Raw genomic sequence first — 17,194 nt, forward strand, 5'->3', positions numbered from 1 at the left:
TTGGTATATTTTTTAGACATGGGACTCAACCCCCAAAAAATGTACTAGAATCTGTACTTTACTGAGAAAGTGTAATCCCAAATATAACATGTTACACAGCAGATTGTTTTAGTAGCATGATTCTTGAAGGGCCATGATAGTCTGTGTAGGTGGGCTGCATCTGCAATTGTCTGTAGGGAATTCAGTGAGTTTATCCTGTTACTATTTCAAAATTGTTGCGTAAAATATGATGTTATCTGTACTTAATTTCACAAATAATTGAATGGATGTTCATTTTCCTGTTCATTAAATGTGTGTATTGTTATTTTCATAAATCAGCTTTGTAATATGGAATAACTCCTTGATATCTCTGTTGGGTAAAAGATTACAGTTTCACAGAAATGAAGGCAGTTAGTACTTAGGGGCCCAGTAGTACAAAGCAATTACTGTGTAGAGTTGTCTCCCTTGGGCAAGCCAGAAATCACAGGTACAAATCGCTAGATTCACCCATGCTTGTGGTGGTAGGTTTCACTGAGGCAGAAAATGCTGCACCACATCAAGCTCACAAATATATTGCCCAACGCTGAATTTACACCAACTCACTCATTAATTGAGGTTTCTTTGAGCATTATCATGAGTACTCAAGTTTACGAGCCCCAAAGAAATACAGTAAATAAATATTCTGTTACATTAGAGACCATTTGTATTAATTTACATAGTAACATTCATGCTTTAATGTTTTGCAATTAATGACTAAATATTGTAGTATCACAGTAGTTCATATATACCTGTGTTCGTTAAATAATTTTTACAATATGGTTCCTACAGCCCGGCCTGACAGTGGCTCAGTTAGGATATGATTACATAATGGAGGGCGCAAGTTACTTAATGAAACCAAAGAGACTGTTCAAACTGTGTACTTGAGAGGACAATTCTGCATCAAGAAGTAAACAAGTAAGAGAACATATTATCATCAAGGAATTTCTGATTATCCTAGGTATATATTCTATTCTGATAATTATCCTGGACCAAATTACCATCACAGGTTTCATTAGATCACTATCATGATCCAACATATCACTACCTCACTGCAGGATGTATCTTTCATGAGTGTAGTATGACTGCTTGATTGGCATTTTAGAAGATGCTATTTGATGAACATAGAAATTTTCTGGGTTACATCTTCTTCAAGAATAAAAAGAAGATGTAACCCAGAAAAATCTCTATGTTCGTTAGTATGACTGGTTGGCTAGTTTTCAGCAACATGTTTTCTAAATTCGATTCCAAACAAATGTGTTCAGGATATTATCATTATACGGTGGGGACATCATACCCTGGATGTTCATGGAGGTATTGGTGGAGGTGGGGTAGCCTAGTGGTTAAAGCATTTGCTTGTCTAGCTGAAAACCTGGGTTCAATTCCCCACATGGGTACAATGTGTGAAGCCCATTTCTTGTGATATTGCTGGAATATTGTTAAAAGCGGTGTAAAACCATACTCATTCTCTCATGGAGGTAGTGGTTGAGTGGTTTGGGGAGGGATATTTATTCCAGGGGAAAAATCAGCCATCTATACTAGAGTAGTATAGTTAAATAGGATCATGTGTGTTATGGGTGAAAATAAATTTTAGTTTGTAAATGGTCTTCCAAATAATATAGACTGCTTGGCAGTTTCTTAGTTATCAATGAAAAATATTTTATTTTAAAACTGTCCTACTTGCTTTGCTTCATGTCGTACTTAGCTTGCCGGCAACTGATTTTGTTTGCTGTAAGATACATATCTGACTTACAAGTCACCAGTGACACATGTGACTGAAACTGATATTAGATATTATTGTTATTATTATGATTATTATTGGTGGCTGTTATGTTGTTGATGCCGTAAGCAGTTGATCGGAATCATCAGTGAGATATCGCTAATATGAGACAATGGTTCAGTGGTTTCTGTACATAGTAATCAGATTGTCAACATTCAGTTTCCCCTCTTGAGCACAGTGTGTGAAGAACACTTTCACTTACCGTGTGCCTGTTCTAAACTCGTCATTGAACATGTCATTTATTTCCAGTCATGAAAATGGTTGTGAGAAGCTGGTATCTCACTGATGATGATGATGATGATGACGTTCTGCCTCTTTGCATATTGTCAGCTGTATAATGATTTTTGAGAATATCTAAGTTCACATCCTGAAGTGTTGCTGTTATGTATGAAATCTGTTTTCCATGTTCTTTTCTTCAAACACTTGGTGTTGTGAGCAGTGTGATAACTCCTAATGGTCACAAGACTGCTTTGTGTATGTGTTTTCTTTAAAAACAACTGTTATGTTTCGTCATCAGTAGATCTGTGAACTTATTTGTTCTGACAACGTACATGACTTGTTTATAACATGTTGTTGTTATTGTATATGTACATTTTGTATATCACAGCTACCGGTTATGGACATATATTGAACTAAAAAAAAAAAACTCTTTTTTTTATAAACACAGCAGATTAAATTACTGGGAGAGGGTAATAGATGTCTTGCCATATACCCAAGATGTTTATTCTTCAGCACAAAAAATAAAGAATTGTTGGTTTTGGTAGAATTGTGTTCTTTGCTGTTTCTTTGTGTCCATGTGTACAATGCCTGAAGCCAATTTCTGGTGTCTCCCCCGTTAAATTGCTGGGATATTGCCAAATGTGGGGTAAAACTAAACTCACTCACTATCAAATCAAGTGAAGTTCAGTAACATTGGTTGCAGAGAGTAATAACATGTACGCCAGTTTGACCGAGTTTCAAGGCCATTGGTTGTGACCCCGAAAGAAAAATTTACATCCGTGGATAAATAAGCACCAAACTGTATTTTTACCAATTAATTTTTGTCTGAAATGAAATTCTAAACACTTTCCAAAAAATAACCTTTATAATTTGATAGAACAAGCATTTAACATTTCAAAAAATAAAACATCATTGAAATTACCATGTACTTTATTGGGATAATTGCCTATTTTTTGAACAGATGTTTTTCTGTCCTAAAACAAGTTACCTTATTTTGAAAAGTGAAAGTAATAGTTGATTGTTATGTGGCCTATGAATTTGTTATTTACTGTGAATGGATGAAAGTTTGCAATCTAAGATTTAGGAAAAGTTATGGTCAAACTAAAAGTAAAATTTTAAAATGCAGTAAAAGTTGCTTTACCAACAAAACAAACAGATTTTAGCTGTAATTATGAGTATTCGGCAAGGAGAAGTGTTTATTCAATACAATAAACATAAAATCATGAAATATTTATTCCAAAATCTTATTAATGTGGCCTTTTTCAGTTTTTGTCAATTAGCAATCTGAATTGTTGGAAAAAGGTCTGAATCTTTGACATTCAGGTTCTTCCTCATTATGCATAATTAAAGCTTAGTTGATGCGTTAATGTCATCTTGGAATATAACAGAATTGTTATTTTTAGTCAAAACGTAATTTAATCTTGTGTAGTTTGATCAGGAGAGGAATACAGTAGAATACTTTTATAACGAACTGACGGCTATAGCGAACTGTTTTAAAAGTCCCGAATAAACCTTATATTATCATATAAAAAAGTGAATAGCGAACTACGGATATAACGAACTAATTTCAGTGGTCCCTTGGAGTTCGTTATAAACGTATTTTACTGTAGTTATTTTGGGTAAAAATTCAGTCCATCACATTTTCATCAACATATTCTTTCATAATGAATAGAAAAGGTTATGGTATTTGTAAAACTGTCAGTGGATAAAGCTTCTTTAACTATAGGTTGATTAAATTGATGGCTATACCCAAACTTTTCTGTAGCATCACATAGGGTGGTGCTTAATTAATGCACGGGTGTATATATAACACATGGACCCGTGAAGAATTGGTCTTGAGTAACCCATGCTTGTCGTAAGAGTCGACTAACAGGATCGGGTGGTCAGGCTCGTTGACTTGGTTGACACGTCATCGTATCCCAATTGCATAGAATGATGCTCATCATGTTGAGATCTGGATTGTCTGGTTCAGACTCGATTATTTACAGACTGCCGCCACATAGCTGGAATATTGCTGAGTGCAGCGTTAAACAACAAACCAACTATGACAGTGTATGTGTGACACTTGTAGTCTACAACATCGACACAGGTTGTGATGAAACCAACGAGTTGAGGTATAGTTCCAAAATATGTTCTGAACAAATCTGTGATTCAAAACCACTATGAGAAGATCCTGGTCAGGTTAAACAGCAAGCAAGTTATTAAGTTATCCTCGACCATCCAGCCACCAAAACATGGCAAAGCATGTTTGAGGCAAAGTATCTTCATGTACATTGAAACAGTCAGCAAATCCATTCAGTGAAAACTGATATTGCTTCATTGGCCTGGGTGCTGTTGTACGCAACAACCTTCGCGCTAAGACTGCCTTAAGTAAGCTGATATACGAGAGTTATGGTCACCTTAGAACTAAAATTGCTTTGTACAACGGCACCCTGATACCTGAATAACATAACAAAAAAGATCAAGCATTATAAAGAAATTGTTTATTTGTAACAACTGAAAAAGTAATGAATGAGAGGACTCAGTCCAACAGCTCAGAACCACACTGGCCCAGCTAGTTTCTATCAGTCCACAGTGAAACACAGAACAATTGTACACCGACCTAACTTTGGCATCTTACACCAATAACTGCTTTAATTTATGACACCAATAAACCCCAAGGAATCCTTTCACTTCCCCAAACCATAAATGTACACCTAGCAAATTACATATGTTTTTCAATATTATTTGCAAAAGCTAAGAAGTGCCCATTGACAAACAATAATGATCATTATGAAGTATTAACCTCTTTAGTCGAAAACCCCTTTTTTAGAAGAATCATAACATACTGAGCAGTAGCTTCTGGCGTCGAAATCTGTAAAGTCTACAGGAGGTATAGCAAGATGTATTTAGAATTGAGTTTCAAGGCTAGAATAACAAGGGGTCACTTCTCATTTGAAAACCTTTGTGTATTTATATTCATCCTATTAATACCCCCAACTATTGTGAATTGTTTATTGAACAAATTCAGGTTTATACAGCCTTTGGCTTTTTCAAAGACCTGTACCTCTTCCTGCCTTTTTTCCAAAAGACTATGACGGAATCAGCCATCACAGACCTGCTTGGAAATGACACACTCACATAAGGGTTTGCACAGTGCTTCTACAGGCCAAGTTTTAACCCTACTTTTTAGAACCATCAAAGCAATGTGTGTAAAAAATGCCAGTATTTCAAGCCAATATGTCTTTGTTCCACTGTGGACATACATGACACCCAACTATCTCAGAGAACCAGGAAGAAGACATGTTGTTTGCAGTCAAACATCTTAATATGAGTAACTTGTAAGAAGATGATTAAAATTCATGGATTTCAATGAACAAAGTTGTCATACCTATTTCAGACTGACTGAAATAAATACAACTCAAAAATGGTCATGATCAGTTGATTTGACTTCTGCGGTGATAAACAAAATGGCCAGACAAGACTGAAAGTTGAACAATGTAAAAATATTCACTTGCTGACAAAACAAGATGTGTGGGGTGGACGATTGCTGCGTGACGGTGGCTGGTGAACATGGACCTCTAGCTGACCCCAGACTAGGCTCTTTACGGGGCTGTTCAACCAACAGCGAGTGTTTACTTCAAACATCAGCTTGACCATGACATCTTGCATTCATTTTGTAATACCAAGAATACCATACTGATAAAGAATTTGCATGAGCCCATCCTTAGTTTCCACGTTTCTTGCCTCCATACATGAAAATTTCGGAGTTTCAGGGTCTCAAATATCTGCTGTCATAAATTCATTTTTAGTTTCCAAAGTTAAAAAAAATACTCTGTATTTGTTGAATTGTGTCTACGATGGATGTCTCTGATATTGCCACACGCCATGTTGAAACTTGAACTTCCATGTCCAATTTCCAATGTTTGTGAATTGTTTTGATATTCTATTTTGCAGTTTAATTGTATTTAACCATATTTTCTTCTTGTTTGAGCATCATTACATCAGAAGTCCCTCTATTCCGTGCTGCTATGTTAGTATGAAACAAACATGGCGGATGGGTATCCAGTAGGTACTTACGACTTCCGGGTAAGCCAGTCGTAACTAAGCACTAAGACCATATTGTTGAATGGACACAGACCACAACAACAGACATTCAGCCATAGACCCCAACAAAACCATCTTAGCATTTCGACTCTTGCTGGCCATTTAATAATATAGCACTAAAGATATGTGATAAGGCTAAGATCGCTAAGACCTAGCCCCAGCCAGACCTAGCCCCGTTATGACCCTTCTATTGACATGTAGGGTTAAAAGGATTGGGTCGGGGTTATATCAATACTTTACTGGCTTGTATACACCATACTCCTCCAACAGGAACAAATGTATGACACCTATTACATTCATGAGGCATGAAGTCAGTCAGTGAGAGAGTGAGTGAGTATGGTTTTACGCCGCATTTAGCAATATTCCAGCAATATCACGGCAGGGGACACCAGAAATGAGCTTCACACATTGTACCCACTTGGGGAATCAAACCCGGGTCTTCAGCGTGACAAGCGAACACTTTAACCATTGGGCTACCCGACCGCCCCATGAAGTCAATAAAGTATTAACGATGAACCTCAGAATTCACCTTCACAACACTATCATCCAGAATGTTACCATATTTTTTAAATGTACAAGAAAACTACACGTCCTCAAAGTTTAATACAATGTTTTCGTTTTCTCGTTATTCGGTACGTGCAGATATAACCCCTGAAGAGTGACCAAAATGCACAAGCAAATTGTGTTCAAGAAGAAGATATCAAAACATTACCTTATGGTAAACACAGCAATGTTCAATTTAACTAAGTTAAACCAACACCAGCTTTCTACATTCTTATCACAGAGGGTCAGAACATACATCACCAACTTTCCCACACTGACCAATTACGGGAACCAAACTAGGACGTATGGTTTGGTAAGCAACACACAAAATCTCTGGGCTACTCAACCGGGATGGATATAATGCATAGGCTTGAGAGGCCACACTTAGGTCAGGCAGATCTACATGCATACTACTCACGAGACGTTAAGGAACACCTAATTCTATCATACTGTTATCAACCTCTCAAGGCAGTTCAGAACCACTCACTGCCACAACAGACTAACATGAAAGCATCAGGTGGTCCCTAACATCTTTTAAGTAGTATAAGAAATCAAGTAACTGGTGATATTATGGCTTTGGTTGGTATTGAACGGTGCCATTACTGCCATAGACGATAGTACCAAGTAATAACGTAACTGGATAATGTGTCAAATCTGTACAGCATTACTTCATCCGAGCAACATCCTTACAAAAACCACTAAACTATAAATAAAAGTAAATGCATGGACATAAAGAATGATACCAAGTTGTACTGTATGCAGTCAAATAACGCAAAGAAAATGTGGGTTTATGTTTTCTGCACTGCCTAATTACATTACACCTATATTCTGATATATCTTAAAATAAATAGGATTTCTATTCCACTGATTCAGGTAAGTTAAATGCAGGTGAGAACATTTCCCGAAACTGTCATCACCATAGCAACAACTGCATCCACTGATTCAAATCATCAGAGGCCAAATACGATACTGAGAAAAGACCTGGACTATTTTCAGATGTTCATCTAGGGAAAAACTTCAAATTCAATTTTTGATTACATAATTAGAGAAAAATACTAAAACATGACTTATATATGTTATGGTGCGCATGGTCACATCACTGCAACGTGTCCTAAACAAATGAACTGAACTGGTTTACTTGTTAATTCTGTTAAATGACAAACTTGTTCAAAAGGTTGAAAAAATGTTAAATCAAATGGTTGTTAATAAATACAGCACTTATCAAGCTTAACAAATTCAAATCTTTCAACAGCTCTTTCAAAAACATTCTGAAAACTTTGAATTCCTGTCTTTAGACAATATATGACAAACAGAGCTAGCAGAATATTATTTAATATCATGGTGAACTAACCCCCCTAATCTGTAACCAAAGACTTAAGTCTGCACTAAACATGCTAAAAGATTACGTATTGATAACTGATTAAGAATTCTAAAAAGCAGATCAATATGGATAATTTAGACAATACTATTAACAAATAAAATGTCAAACATCAGACTCCACTAAAAAAAAATTATATGACAGCATCTAAAGTATATCTTGAGACCAAATATATTAACATGGTAATTATAACTTACATCATGTTTATATCCGAGTTAACAAAACATAAATTTTGGGTTGTTTCATCCATAACAAACAAAATATGGTAAGTCCCTCCTGCTTTCTGCTAGTCCATCTTATCGTACACAACAAACCTTGGTCTCATTCAAGCACACATCAGGATTACCAACAGAAAATCATAGGAACAAAAAATAAACACATTTACCAAAATGTTGTATCCATACAATATTGTTATGTGCAGGATGGACAGTGCCAAGGATTACCTCCCCTTTTCACGAACAACATTCAGAAATAACCCACTATACAGATGCATTTCTTAACTCTGTTCCTGTTAAATTTATATAAATAATTAGCAATATTAAAAAATGTCAAAATGGACAAATATTGGTACCATTTCAGATACCTGGTGTCTGTATAGCAAAGAAAGCTAGCATCATCCACTATGTGGTTACACAACACACATATTATACACATATTAATCCACCTGTAGCTAATGTACCACTGATGGAACAAAAGCACTCATCAAGGTGTGACTTCATGTACAATCATATATCACAACATTCTATGATATATCCCATATGTACATATTAAACATCATAATCACCGGATGTAATTGCATGTCATCTTTGTGTCAACTAGCTGACTTTCTGAACACAAGACACCTGTGAACACATGGGCTCTTTTACCCACAATTCTCCTCTCTCATCTCCACGGTAACAGCTCAAATGGGCTTAGTTGTCGCCCTCCGCTCATCTCCACCTGCAAACCCCTACAATATACAGGGTTGCGTTGGCGTATCAGCACAACTGCTGCAAAACTGGCTTGCCGTGAGGCAAAATATCACTTGCGAGTGATATGAGAATTAAAACCCAACAAACGTTGCCTCCATTTTCATGATACCGGTTCAGCTTTTACAGTTATCGTCTGAACCCCACTGCCAAAGCGCACTCTCTTTTTCTTCATAAGTGGCGACGAATCTAACGAGGCTGGTCTGAACTGCAATGGTGGTTTCGGAATGTTGGTAGAGTTGGGGTACGCCATTCCATGGTCTGCTCCAGTGGGTACACTAGCACTACTACAAAGTCTTTTCTTCAGAGGCTCGTCACAAGCGGGCTCCGCACATTCCACCCGGGCCTGTCTCTTCAACGCTGGACTGGTTGGTTTCAATGATGACTGCTTATTGTCACCGATAGTTATCAACTTGTTTTCTCCGCAAAAGGAAGTTGTGTTCTGAATGTTAACAGCGCCACTCCTCATCTCTGGCATCGAGTCTGCTTTTAGGTTCGGGCTTCTCGTACCAGCATGGGGCAGAGCCTTACTGATTTCAGCCACCGCTGATTCGGATTTGTCAGGATTCTTTTTAAGACTGTCACATGCACCTAGGAGAGCAGCAATCTCAGCAACATCCATGTCATTCTCAGAGTAGAATATTCTGTCTGGTAGTTTCTCCTGCACAGGTTGTTGCTCCTTGGTAGATTTCTTGTGTAGTAACAGCTGCATGTTCTCGCTCAAACCAGACACAAGCAGTGCATCTGTTGAGGGAATGGTCACTTTTAGCGGGGAGATATCACTTGCAGAGCAGTGGGTTCCGCCAACCGAGTCAAATTCAACTTGCTTTATGGAAATTCCCTGCATGAATGATAAACTGTCCTGCTTGTCGCTTCGTGCTGATTTTTCATTTTTCTTCTGCATGGGGGAATCCAAACTGGCAGATGAGAATTTACCAGGTCCATTTTGTTTGAACTTCTCTTTTATTGAGGTCATTTCTTGATCACTGACTTTGCTCTGAGAGTTGTCTGCCCCTTGACCATTCATCCCTTCCACTGCCACCTCTTCCTGGTCGACCGGGCTACACAAGACAATCAACTCTGAAACAATGAACAGATCAACATCACAAACTGGTACTAAGATATTTCAAACAATTTCATGGTCAGTAGGAATAATGATCTTTAGATAAGTGTCTCAAATTTCAATTTTGATCAACATGTTTGTTACTCTGTTGTCTTATACGTAACTTTATATTCCAGCTATATGACAACAGACTGTAAATAATGGCACCTGGATTAGGCTGCCTAGTGATTGATATAGTCAACAATTAATCTACCTAATTGGGGAACAATAATAACCCACATGGTTGGGGTACAATGAGCCACACGTTTGGGGAAGTGCAAAGATCCATATGACTTGAGAACTACAATGATCCACATGAGTTGGGTACAACAATGATCCACATGATTGGGGTACACCAATGATCCACATGATTGGGGGACTACAATGATCCTCATGGTTGGGGGACTACAATGATCCTCATGGTTGGGGGACTACAATGATGGACATGATTGGGGGACTACGATGATCCGCATAATTGGGGGACTACAATGATCCTCATGATTGGGGTACACCAATGATCCACATGATTGGGGTACACCAATGATCCTCATGGTTGGGGGACTACAATGATCCTCATGGTTGGGGGAACTACAATGATCCACATGATTGGGGTTCAATGTTTGGGGGACATGATTGGGGGACTACCATGATCCACATGATTGGGGGACTACAATGATCCACATGATTGGGGTTCAATGTTTGGGGGACATGATTGGGGGACTACCATGATCCACATGATTGGGGGACCACAATGATCCACATGATTGGGGGACTTCAATGATCCACATGATTGGGGGACTACCATGATCCACATGATTGGGGGACTTCAATGATCCACATGATTGGGGGACTACAATGATCCACATGATTGGGGACTACCATGATCCACATGATTGATCCACATGGGGACCACAATGATCCACATGATTGGGGACTTCAATGATCCACATGATTGGGGACTACCATGATCCACATGATTGGGGACCACAATGATCCACATGATTGGGGGACTACAATGATCCACATGATTGGGGGACTACAATGATCCACATGATTGGGGGACTTCAATGATCCACATGATTGGGGGACCACAATGATCCACATGATTGGGGGACTACAATGATCCACATGATTGGGGGACTACAATGATCCTCATGATTGGGGGACTACAATGATGGACATGATTGGGGACTATGATGATCCGCATAATTGGGGGACTACAATGATCCTCATGATTGGGGTACACCAATGATCCACATGATTGGGGTACACCAATGATCCTCATGGTTGGGGGACTACAATGATCCTCATGGTTGGGGGAACTACAATGATCCACATGATTGGGGTACACCAATGATCCACATGATTGGGGTTCAATGTTTGGGGGACATGATTGGGGGACCACAATGATCCACATGATTGGGGGGACTACCATGATCCACATGATTGGGGGACTACCATGATCCACATGATTGGGGGACTTCAATGATCCACATGATTGGGGAACTACAATGATCCACATGATTGGGGGAACTACAATGATCCACATGATTGGGGACTACAATGATCCACATGATTGGGGGACCTCAATGATCCACATGATTGGGGGACAACAATGATCCACATGATTGGGGGAACTACAATGATCCACATGATTGGGGGAACTACAATGATGGACATGATTGGGGGAACTACAATGATCCACATGATTGGGGCACAACAATGATCCACATGATTGGGGTACAACAATGATCCACATGATTGGGGTACAACAATGATCCACATGATGGGGGTACAACAATGATCCACAACCAAGTCAACGAGTTTGACAACCAAATCCATTTAACAGACCGCCACCATATAGCTGGAATATTGCTGAGTGTGGCGTAAAACTCAACTCACTCACTCACTGATAGCCTCTTAGGATCAGTATAGGTTGCTGGGGACTTATTCTAATCTAGAATGCCCATGAGATAAACACATATCAGCTTTAACGTGTAGTGTGTGAAGAAAGATTGCATGTTAAACCAGCGTGGACGTATCCATCTCAAAATGCTTAAGTATATATACCCACAAAAACATGCATGCTTGACATAACTGGTATGCAATATTTATCTTTGGTCATATCATTAACATGACCACAGCATGGATGACACAGAAATCACACCTACCTCCTTGGTGGTATTCCACTCGAACAGTTTTCAGCCAGTCAGCAAATTTCTTGATGTCCTTCACAAGTAGGCCACGAATTAACTCTAAAACCTTCATCTTTGCCGATCTCAAACCTGGAACAATGGCCAACAAGCTAATTAATAACAACATCATGCAAAATCATGGTAACCATTCTGTAAGAATCACCCCAGCTTTTGTGATGTGACCAACTTTGAAATTTGGGCCAGATCTTAACAAAACCCAGTTAGGATTGACCACCTTACACCAGTGGGGTTTATCTGGAAGTCTAACTGTCCATGTCTGGCAAACGTTTCTTTGGTAAAAATTGGTACTTTCCTAAATTCTTATCTCAGGCATATTAACAGTGCATTCAAAACCCATATTCCAAGAAGGTGTCAAGTTTATCCCTAACTCTGCTGTCTTATGTTGGTTGGTTTGTTGTTTTTACTAAGCAATATTCCAGCTATATGGCAGTGATCTGTAAATAATCGAGTGTGGACCTGACAATCCAGTGATCAACAGCATGAGCATTGATCAGCGCAATTGGAGACGATGACATGTGTCAACCAAGTCAGCGAGCCAGTGATGGTATCCTCATAGCCTTGTAGCATTTGAGGATAATAATATATATAGTTAACCACTTCAAAACACTTCAACCCAAAACAACGGACAGAAAATGTAAATCTGGTAAATATTCTTCTTCAAGCAGGACTAGCTACAAACCATAGTAGTAACAGTAGTGTAGATTAGTGAAATAAGGTGTACCGTATTCCCATGGACTAGTTCTAAAATCCTAATTTCTTTGGTAGGCTATGTAAACATCAAATCTATATCTGGGTAATTTGTATATTGAAAGTCACTAGCTTTATCAGATTCTCAAAGCAGGCTATGTAACAGCCATACCAAATGATAAAGGTACCTGTTTACAATGTTCACATTGTCTAACTCAATATATATTGAAGTGTCACAGATAAAAGATGAGACAAAAAGACAATTACTCCAGATATAGGTCTGTCCATATGCAGAGGTTTTAACAAAATGCTACAGATATATGTCTGTAGGTATGTAGCTTTGTGTAGAGGTTTAACAAAATGCTACAGGTATATGTATGTATGTGTAGAGGCTTAACAAAACAAAATATATAGCCGTGATAAAAATTTGCCATTATCCTCATGAGTACTAGTGGACTAGAAAGGTAAGTTTCCATTGCTGGCATGTAGTTAAGGAACATTGTGTCATTACAACATCTTGCGTGTGCTTACCAACAACGCTCTCATCCACTGGGTCGTCATCAGGGGACTCCGAATCTAGCGACGAACTGTCTCCTAGCGAATTATCATCAGCAAATGAATCATCTTGTGACAACACACTGGGCACTCGCACAGTTCGCTCAATGTTCAATGCATCTGTGCATATTGTTTCAATAAGAGGAATGTACGATGGACGAATCGAGTGGTTTGTGTAGTTTTCCTTAACTCCAGCTGATATTGATATCCTCTGCATGATTTTACTCAGGGTGGAGTTACCCAGTGGGGTATTGTCAAACCACACATAATCTGACTGGGATACACTCCGCTTAGGACGTTGCCAGAACGCTTCAGTCATGGGATGGAGATGGGTCAGGTACCTCAAGAATGATGCTACAGGGCAACGAGGATCTCCTGCAAGACAGTTATAACATTTATGAACCAACTAAGCAATAACAGCGTTATAAACCATCATATCAATATAAATTGGAAGGTATGTATACATGGTCGATAAGACTGACTTTTAAATCAGTTAAACTCTTCCCATTGTATGTAATTATGTATATACTGAACGGAAACTACTCTACACCATTGTACTACATACATGATTTATCAAAGTGTCATAACATTTGATGATTTCTTTTGTCAACTATACAACATTATAATTAGGGCGGTACAACCTTCACTCAAAACACCCACCTGTGTAACCTAGTTATTACTAAGAATGACAGTATGTCTTAGGTGTGGAGTGTGGGTGGAATTCTTTCTCAATAACGCTGTCACACAATATTTCTTGATTATTTCACAATATCACTCAGTTATACATACTTTATTATTATTATTACAAATAACATTAGTATGTAGGCTGTGTACTAGTTAGCCATAGGCTCAGTTGCTGTAGTGGGTGATAAGATTTCTATAACTTCTATGACATCACAATGAGGAAAATGTTAGTGACCTACCTGGTCTTTCCAGCATCTTTTCCCCTAGCCTTGTTCCAGTATGATCTACATCACCGTAGCCACCCATCTCCTTGATGTTGAACTTAGGGTGGTATTTTAACCAAACACTTTTCCTTCCGTCAACTTCTGTCGACACCACAAAATCATTTTTCGTCATGGCCCTCATACAGTCTTTCCCTCTGTTGACAATGTATAAATTCACATCGAAAAACACCTTATTTTGTAGTGTTTCAGGGTTGTCGGTTTTCATTGCATCACTGAAATAGATTTTCCTCAAATCATCCATTTCTATTCTAAGTCTATGACACTTGCGTGGCCCCATTCTAACAGCCATCTCATAACACGCGTTGGCATTTTCAAAACTTTTGTCTTTGACAATGTCCAAGCCGGTCTCCTTCATGAAATATTTCTGTAGACCGAGCCTGATATCTTTCAAACTGACAGTTGATCTGACCGGACCCTCCTCGAGCTTGGTCCTGACCTTACCATAAAAATCTCTGAGAAACTCCGACAACTGGTGAGGGGGCATGTGTGTTACACTATGAATGGTGTGTCCTTTCGTCATAGCGTATAACACTAACTGGTGTGTCGCCGAACCTATTAGGCTTTCCGTTTCACCATCAAAACTAGTCTCAGAAAAGTCCTCGGATGAACGACTGCTCAGTGATCCCGAGTGTTGTCTCTTTTCCATTTTGAAGTCGAACTTACTCGTCGTAGCTTGAGCCATCTTGTTGCTCAGATGATGACGTCACACGATCCTAACATGGAAGGGTCTGACGTAGGTGTTTTCACGGAGACACTGACATCAAGTGAATGAATAATGGATTAAGAACAAAATGTCATCTCTTCGAATGGAGGCTTTGATATAAAGTGTCCACAACTCTGCCGAAGACAGTTTACACACAATTGTGACACAGTGGTATATCGAGTAGATCGTTAATGTAGTTTGGTTGAGTGTACCCACTCCCCTCCCACGATGGACTGGCCCAACTACGCAAGTGTTTCAATTCGTCACAGTAGTATGAGTCAGCGCGTACCGACTTCCGGGGGAATAAAACTCATAACAGCACAGCTCCGACCTAACAAAAGTATGACGTCATTGCCACGCCACTTGACAACGGCTAGAAATAGAGAGAGCGCTTAGTAGGTGAGCGTGATCGAAACCGGCGTGTGGAGCTCGCCTTGTTCTGACGTCAGAGCAGAAAGCTGACACAAACAGCTTGTGACCGGCTTTATCATTGATCAGTGGTGGGACACTGAAATATCGCTTGTACCTTCTATTTCTTGGTTGCCGCTACGTTTTGGGGTGGGGTCTTTACTATTACCCACTTGTATGGGTTACAGCTTTTGTCCGGTATGTCATTGTATTTCCTCTTTTCCCGTTACTGGATACGGTTCGTAGAATTTATTATGTCACTGTTGTGACGTGAACGCGGAGGCAGGGAAATTATTGATTGACTTTTGTGTGCTCCGAGATTCACGTGTTGTTCATGTCACGTAATGGAATTATGTCACGAGGGCGTTGTATGTGTCATATTTACTTAACAACATATCTCTGTATATATGTATATAAATATTTTTTCCCGTGACATAGTCAGGTATTGGGAATGAATATATGGCTCTGTAATTAATTTAAAAACTATTCGAGGAATGCTGTTTAAATGTCAAGACTGTATAAACTGGTTTCATCTTAGGCCTATTTCCAGGACAAGCCTGTTAACATATATTCCTTGAAACTGAACCTTTCCTGTGAATGCGGCAGAGTTGATTAAGGTTAATAGGACCAATTGTAGATTTCTAGTTATTACATTTGAACATGTAGAACGAGTGGAGAAAGGGGGCATAGATTCATCAAACGATATTCACCAAACGCCTGGAGAATATCCCAGCGACAAATGACATTTACAGACGCGCCTGGTATTGACGTCAGTTGGCGTGGTCTGACGTCATCACTCGCGCGGTCACCAGGCACTAATGTTATGTTGCTAAGAGATAGTAACTGTAAATACAACCAGTTTGGCAGGCAGCTTTAGCCAACTCTAAACTTATGCAGACTTAAAATATACTTATATCGTCATCTTTTAAACTTCAGGTTGACACACAGATGACATGTGATATAATTAAAGACCATAAATCCTATATTTTAGACGAACTTTAAGTTTAATGCATTAATAGATTCATTTTGTTTTTACTCCTGATGTTTCTCACTATTTGGTGAAATTCATCTCCTTTGGTTTCAAGGACACGACAGGGGAAGAAAAGAACTCTCATCAAATATCAACAGACAACATCATTCTCTGCCGAACATTTTATTTGACGGGGCGACGATGACGTTCGACCTCATACCTTGACGTCACAATGACGTGGTTATTGACGTCAGAGGGTTATTAGCGTGGTCGGCGCTCTATCAGAGTACCTGTTCGATATTGTTGGAAACAGAAGACGTATTGTAGTTAATATACTTGACTAAACATTTCTGATGTCAACCTGGATAGAGGGGGATGGGGGTGGGGTGGTTTCGTTAGATGAACCCCCTACTTGGATCCATCAGTGCGTGTTATGGTTCACTCTTGGTTCACGAACTATTCTTCTTTCAAAACATAGCAATACATATTTTAAATTCATTTTTTATTTAATAATGGATTTTAAATTTTAAAAAAGAAGAAGATTATCATAAATTAATTATGACCTATAGCTAACATGTCAATATTGAAATTTGGTA

At 38.8% G+C, this 17,194-nt stretch overlaps 1 protein-coding gene across 1 annotated transcript; it reads right to left on the bottom strand.

The window, feature by feature from the left end:
* Positions 1-4,480: 4,480 nt before the first annotated feature.
* On the bottom strand, positions 4,481-15,456 carry LOC124290641. The gene is made up of 4 exons (XM_046727427.1): positions 14,473-15,456; positions 13,526-13,924; positions 12,263-12,376; positions 4,481-10,069 (listed from the first exon to the last, which is right to left on the bottom strand). Exons 1-4 carry the CDS (start codon positions 15,197-15,199, stop codon positions 9,093-9,095), a joined length of 2,217 nt encoding a protein of 738 aa, XP_046583383.1. The 5' UTR covers positions 15,200-15,456; the 3' UTR covers positions 4,481-9,092.
* Between the last annotated feature and the right edge of the window lie 1,738 nt (positions 15,457-17,194).

This window comes from Haliotis rubra, unplaced genomic scaffold, assembly GCF_003918875.1.
Source record: "Haliotis rubra isolate DU_JTF1 unplaced genomic scaffold, ASM391887v1 Scf47, whole genome shotgun sequence".
Taxonomy (NCBI): Eukaryota; Metazoa; Mollusca; class Gastropoda; order Lepetellida; family Haliotidae; genus Haliotis; species Haliotis rubra.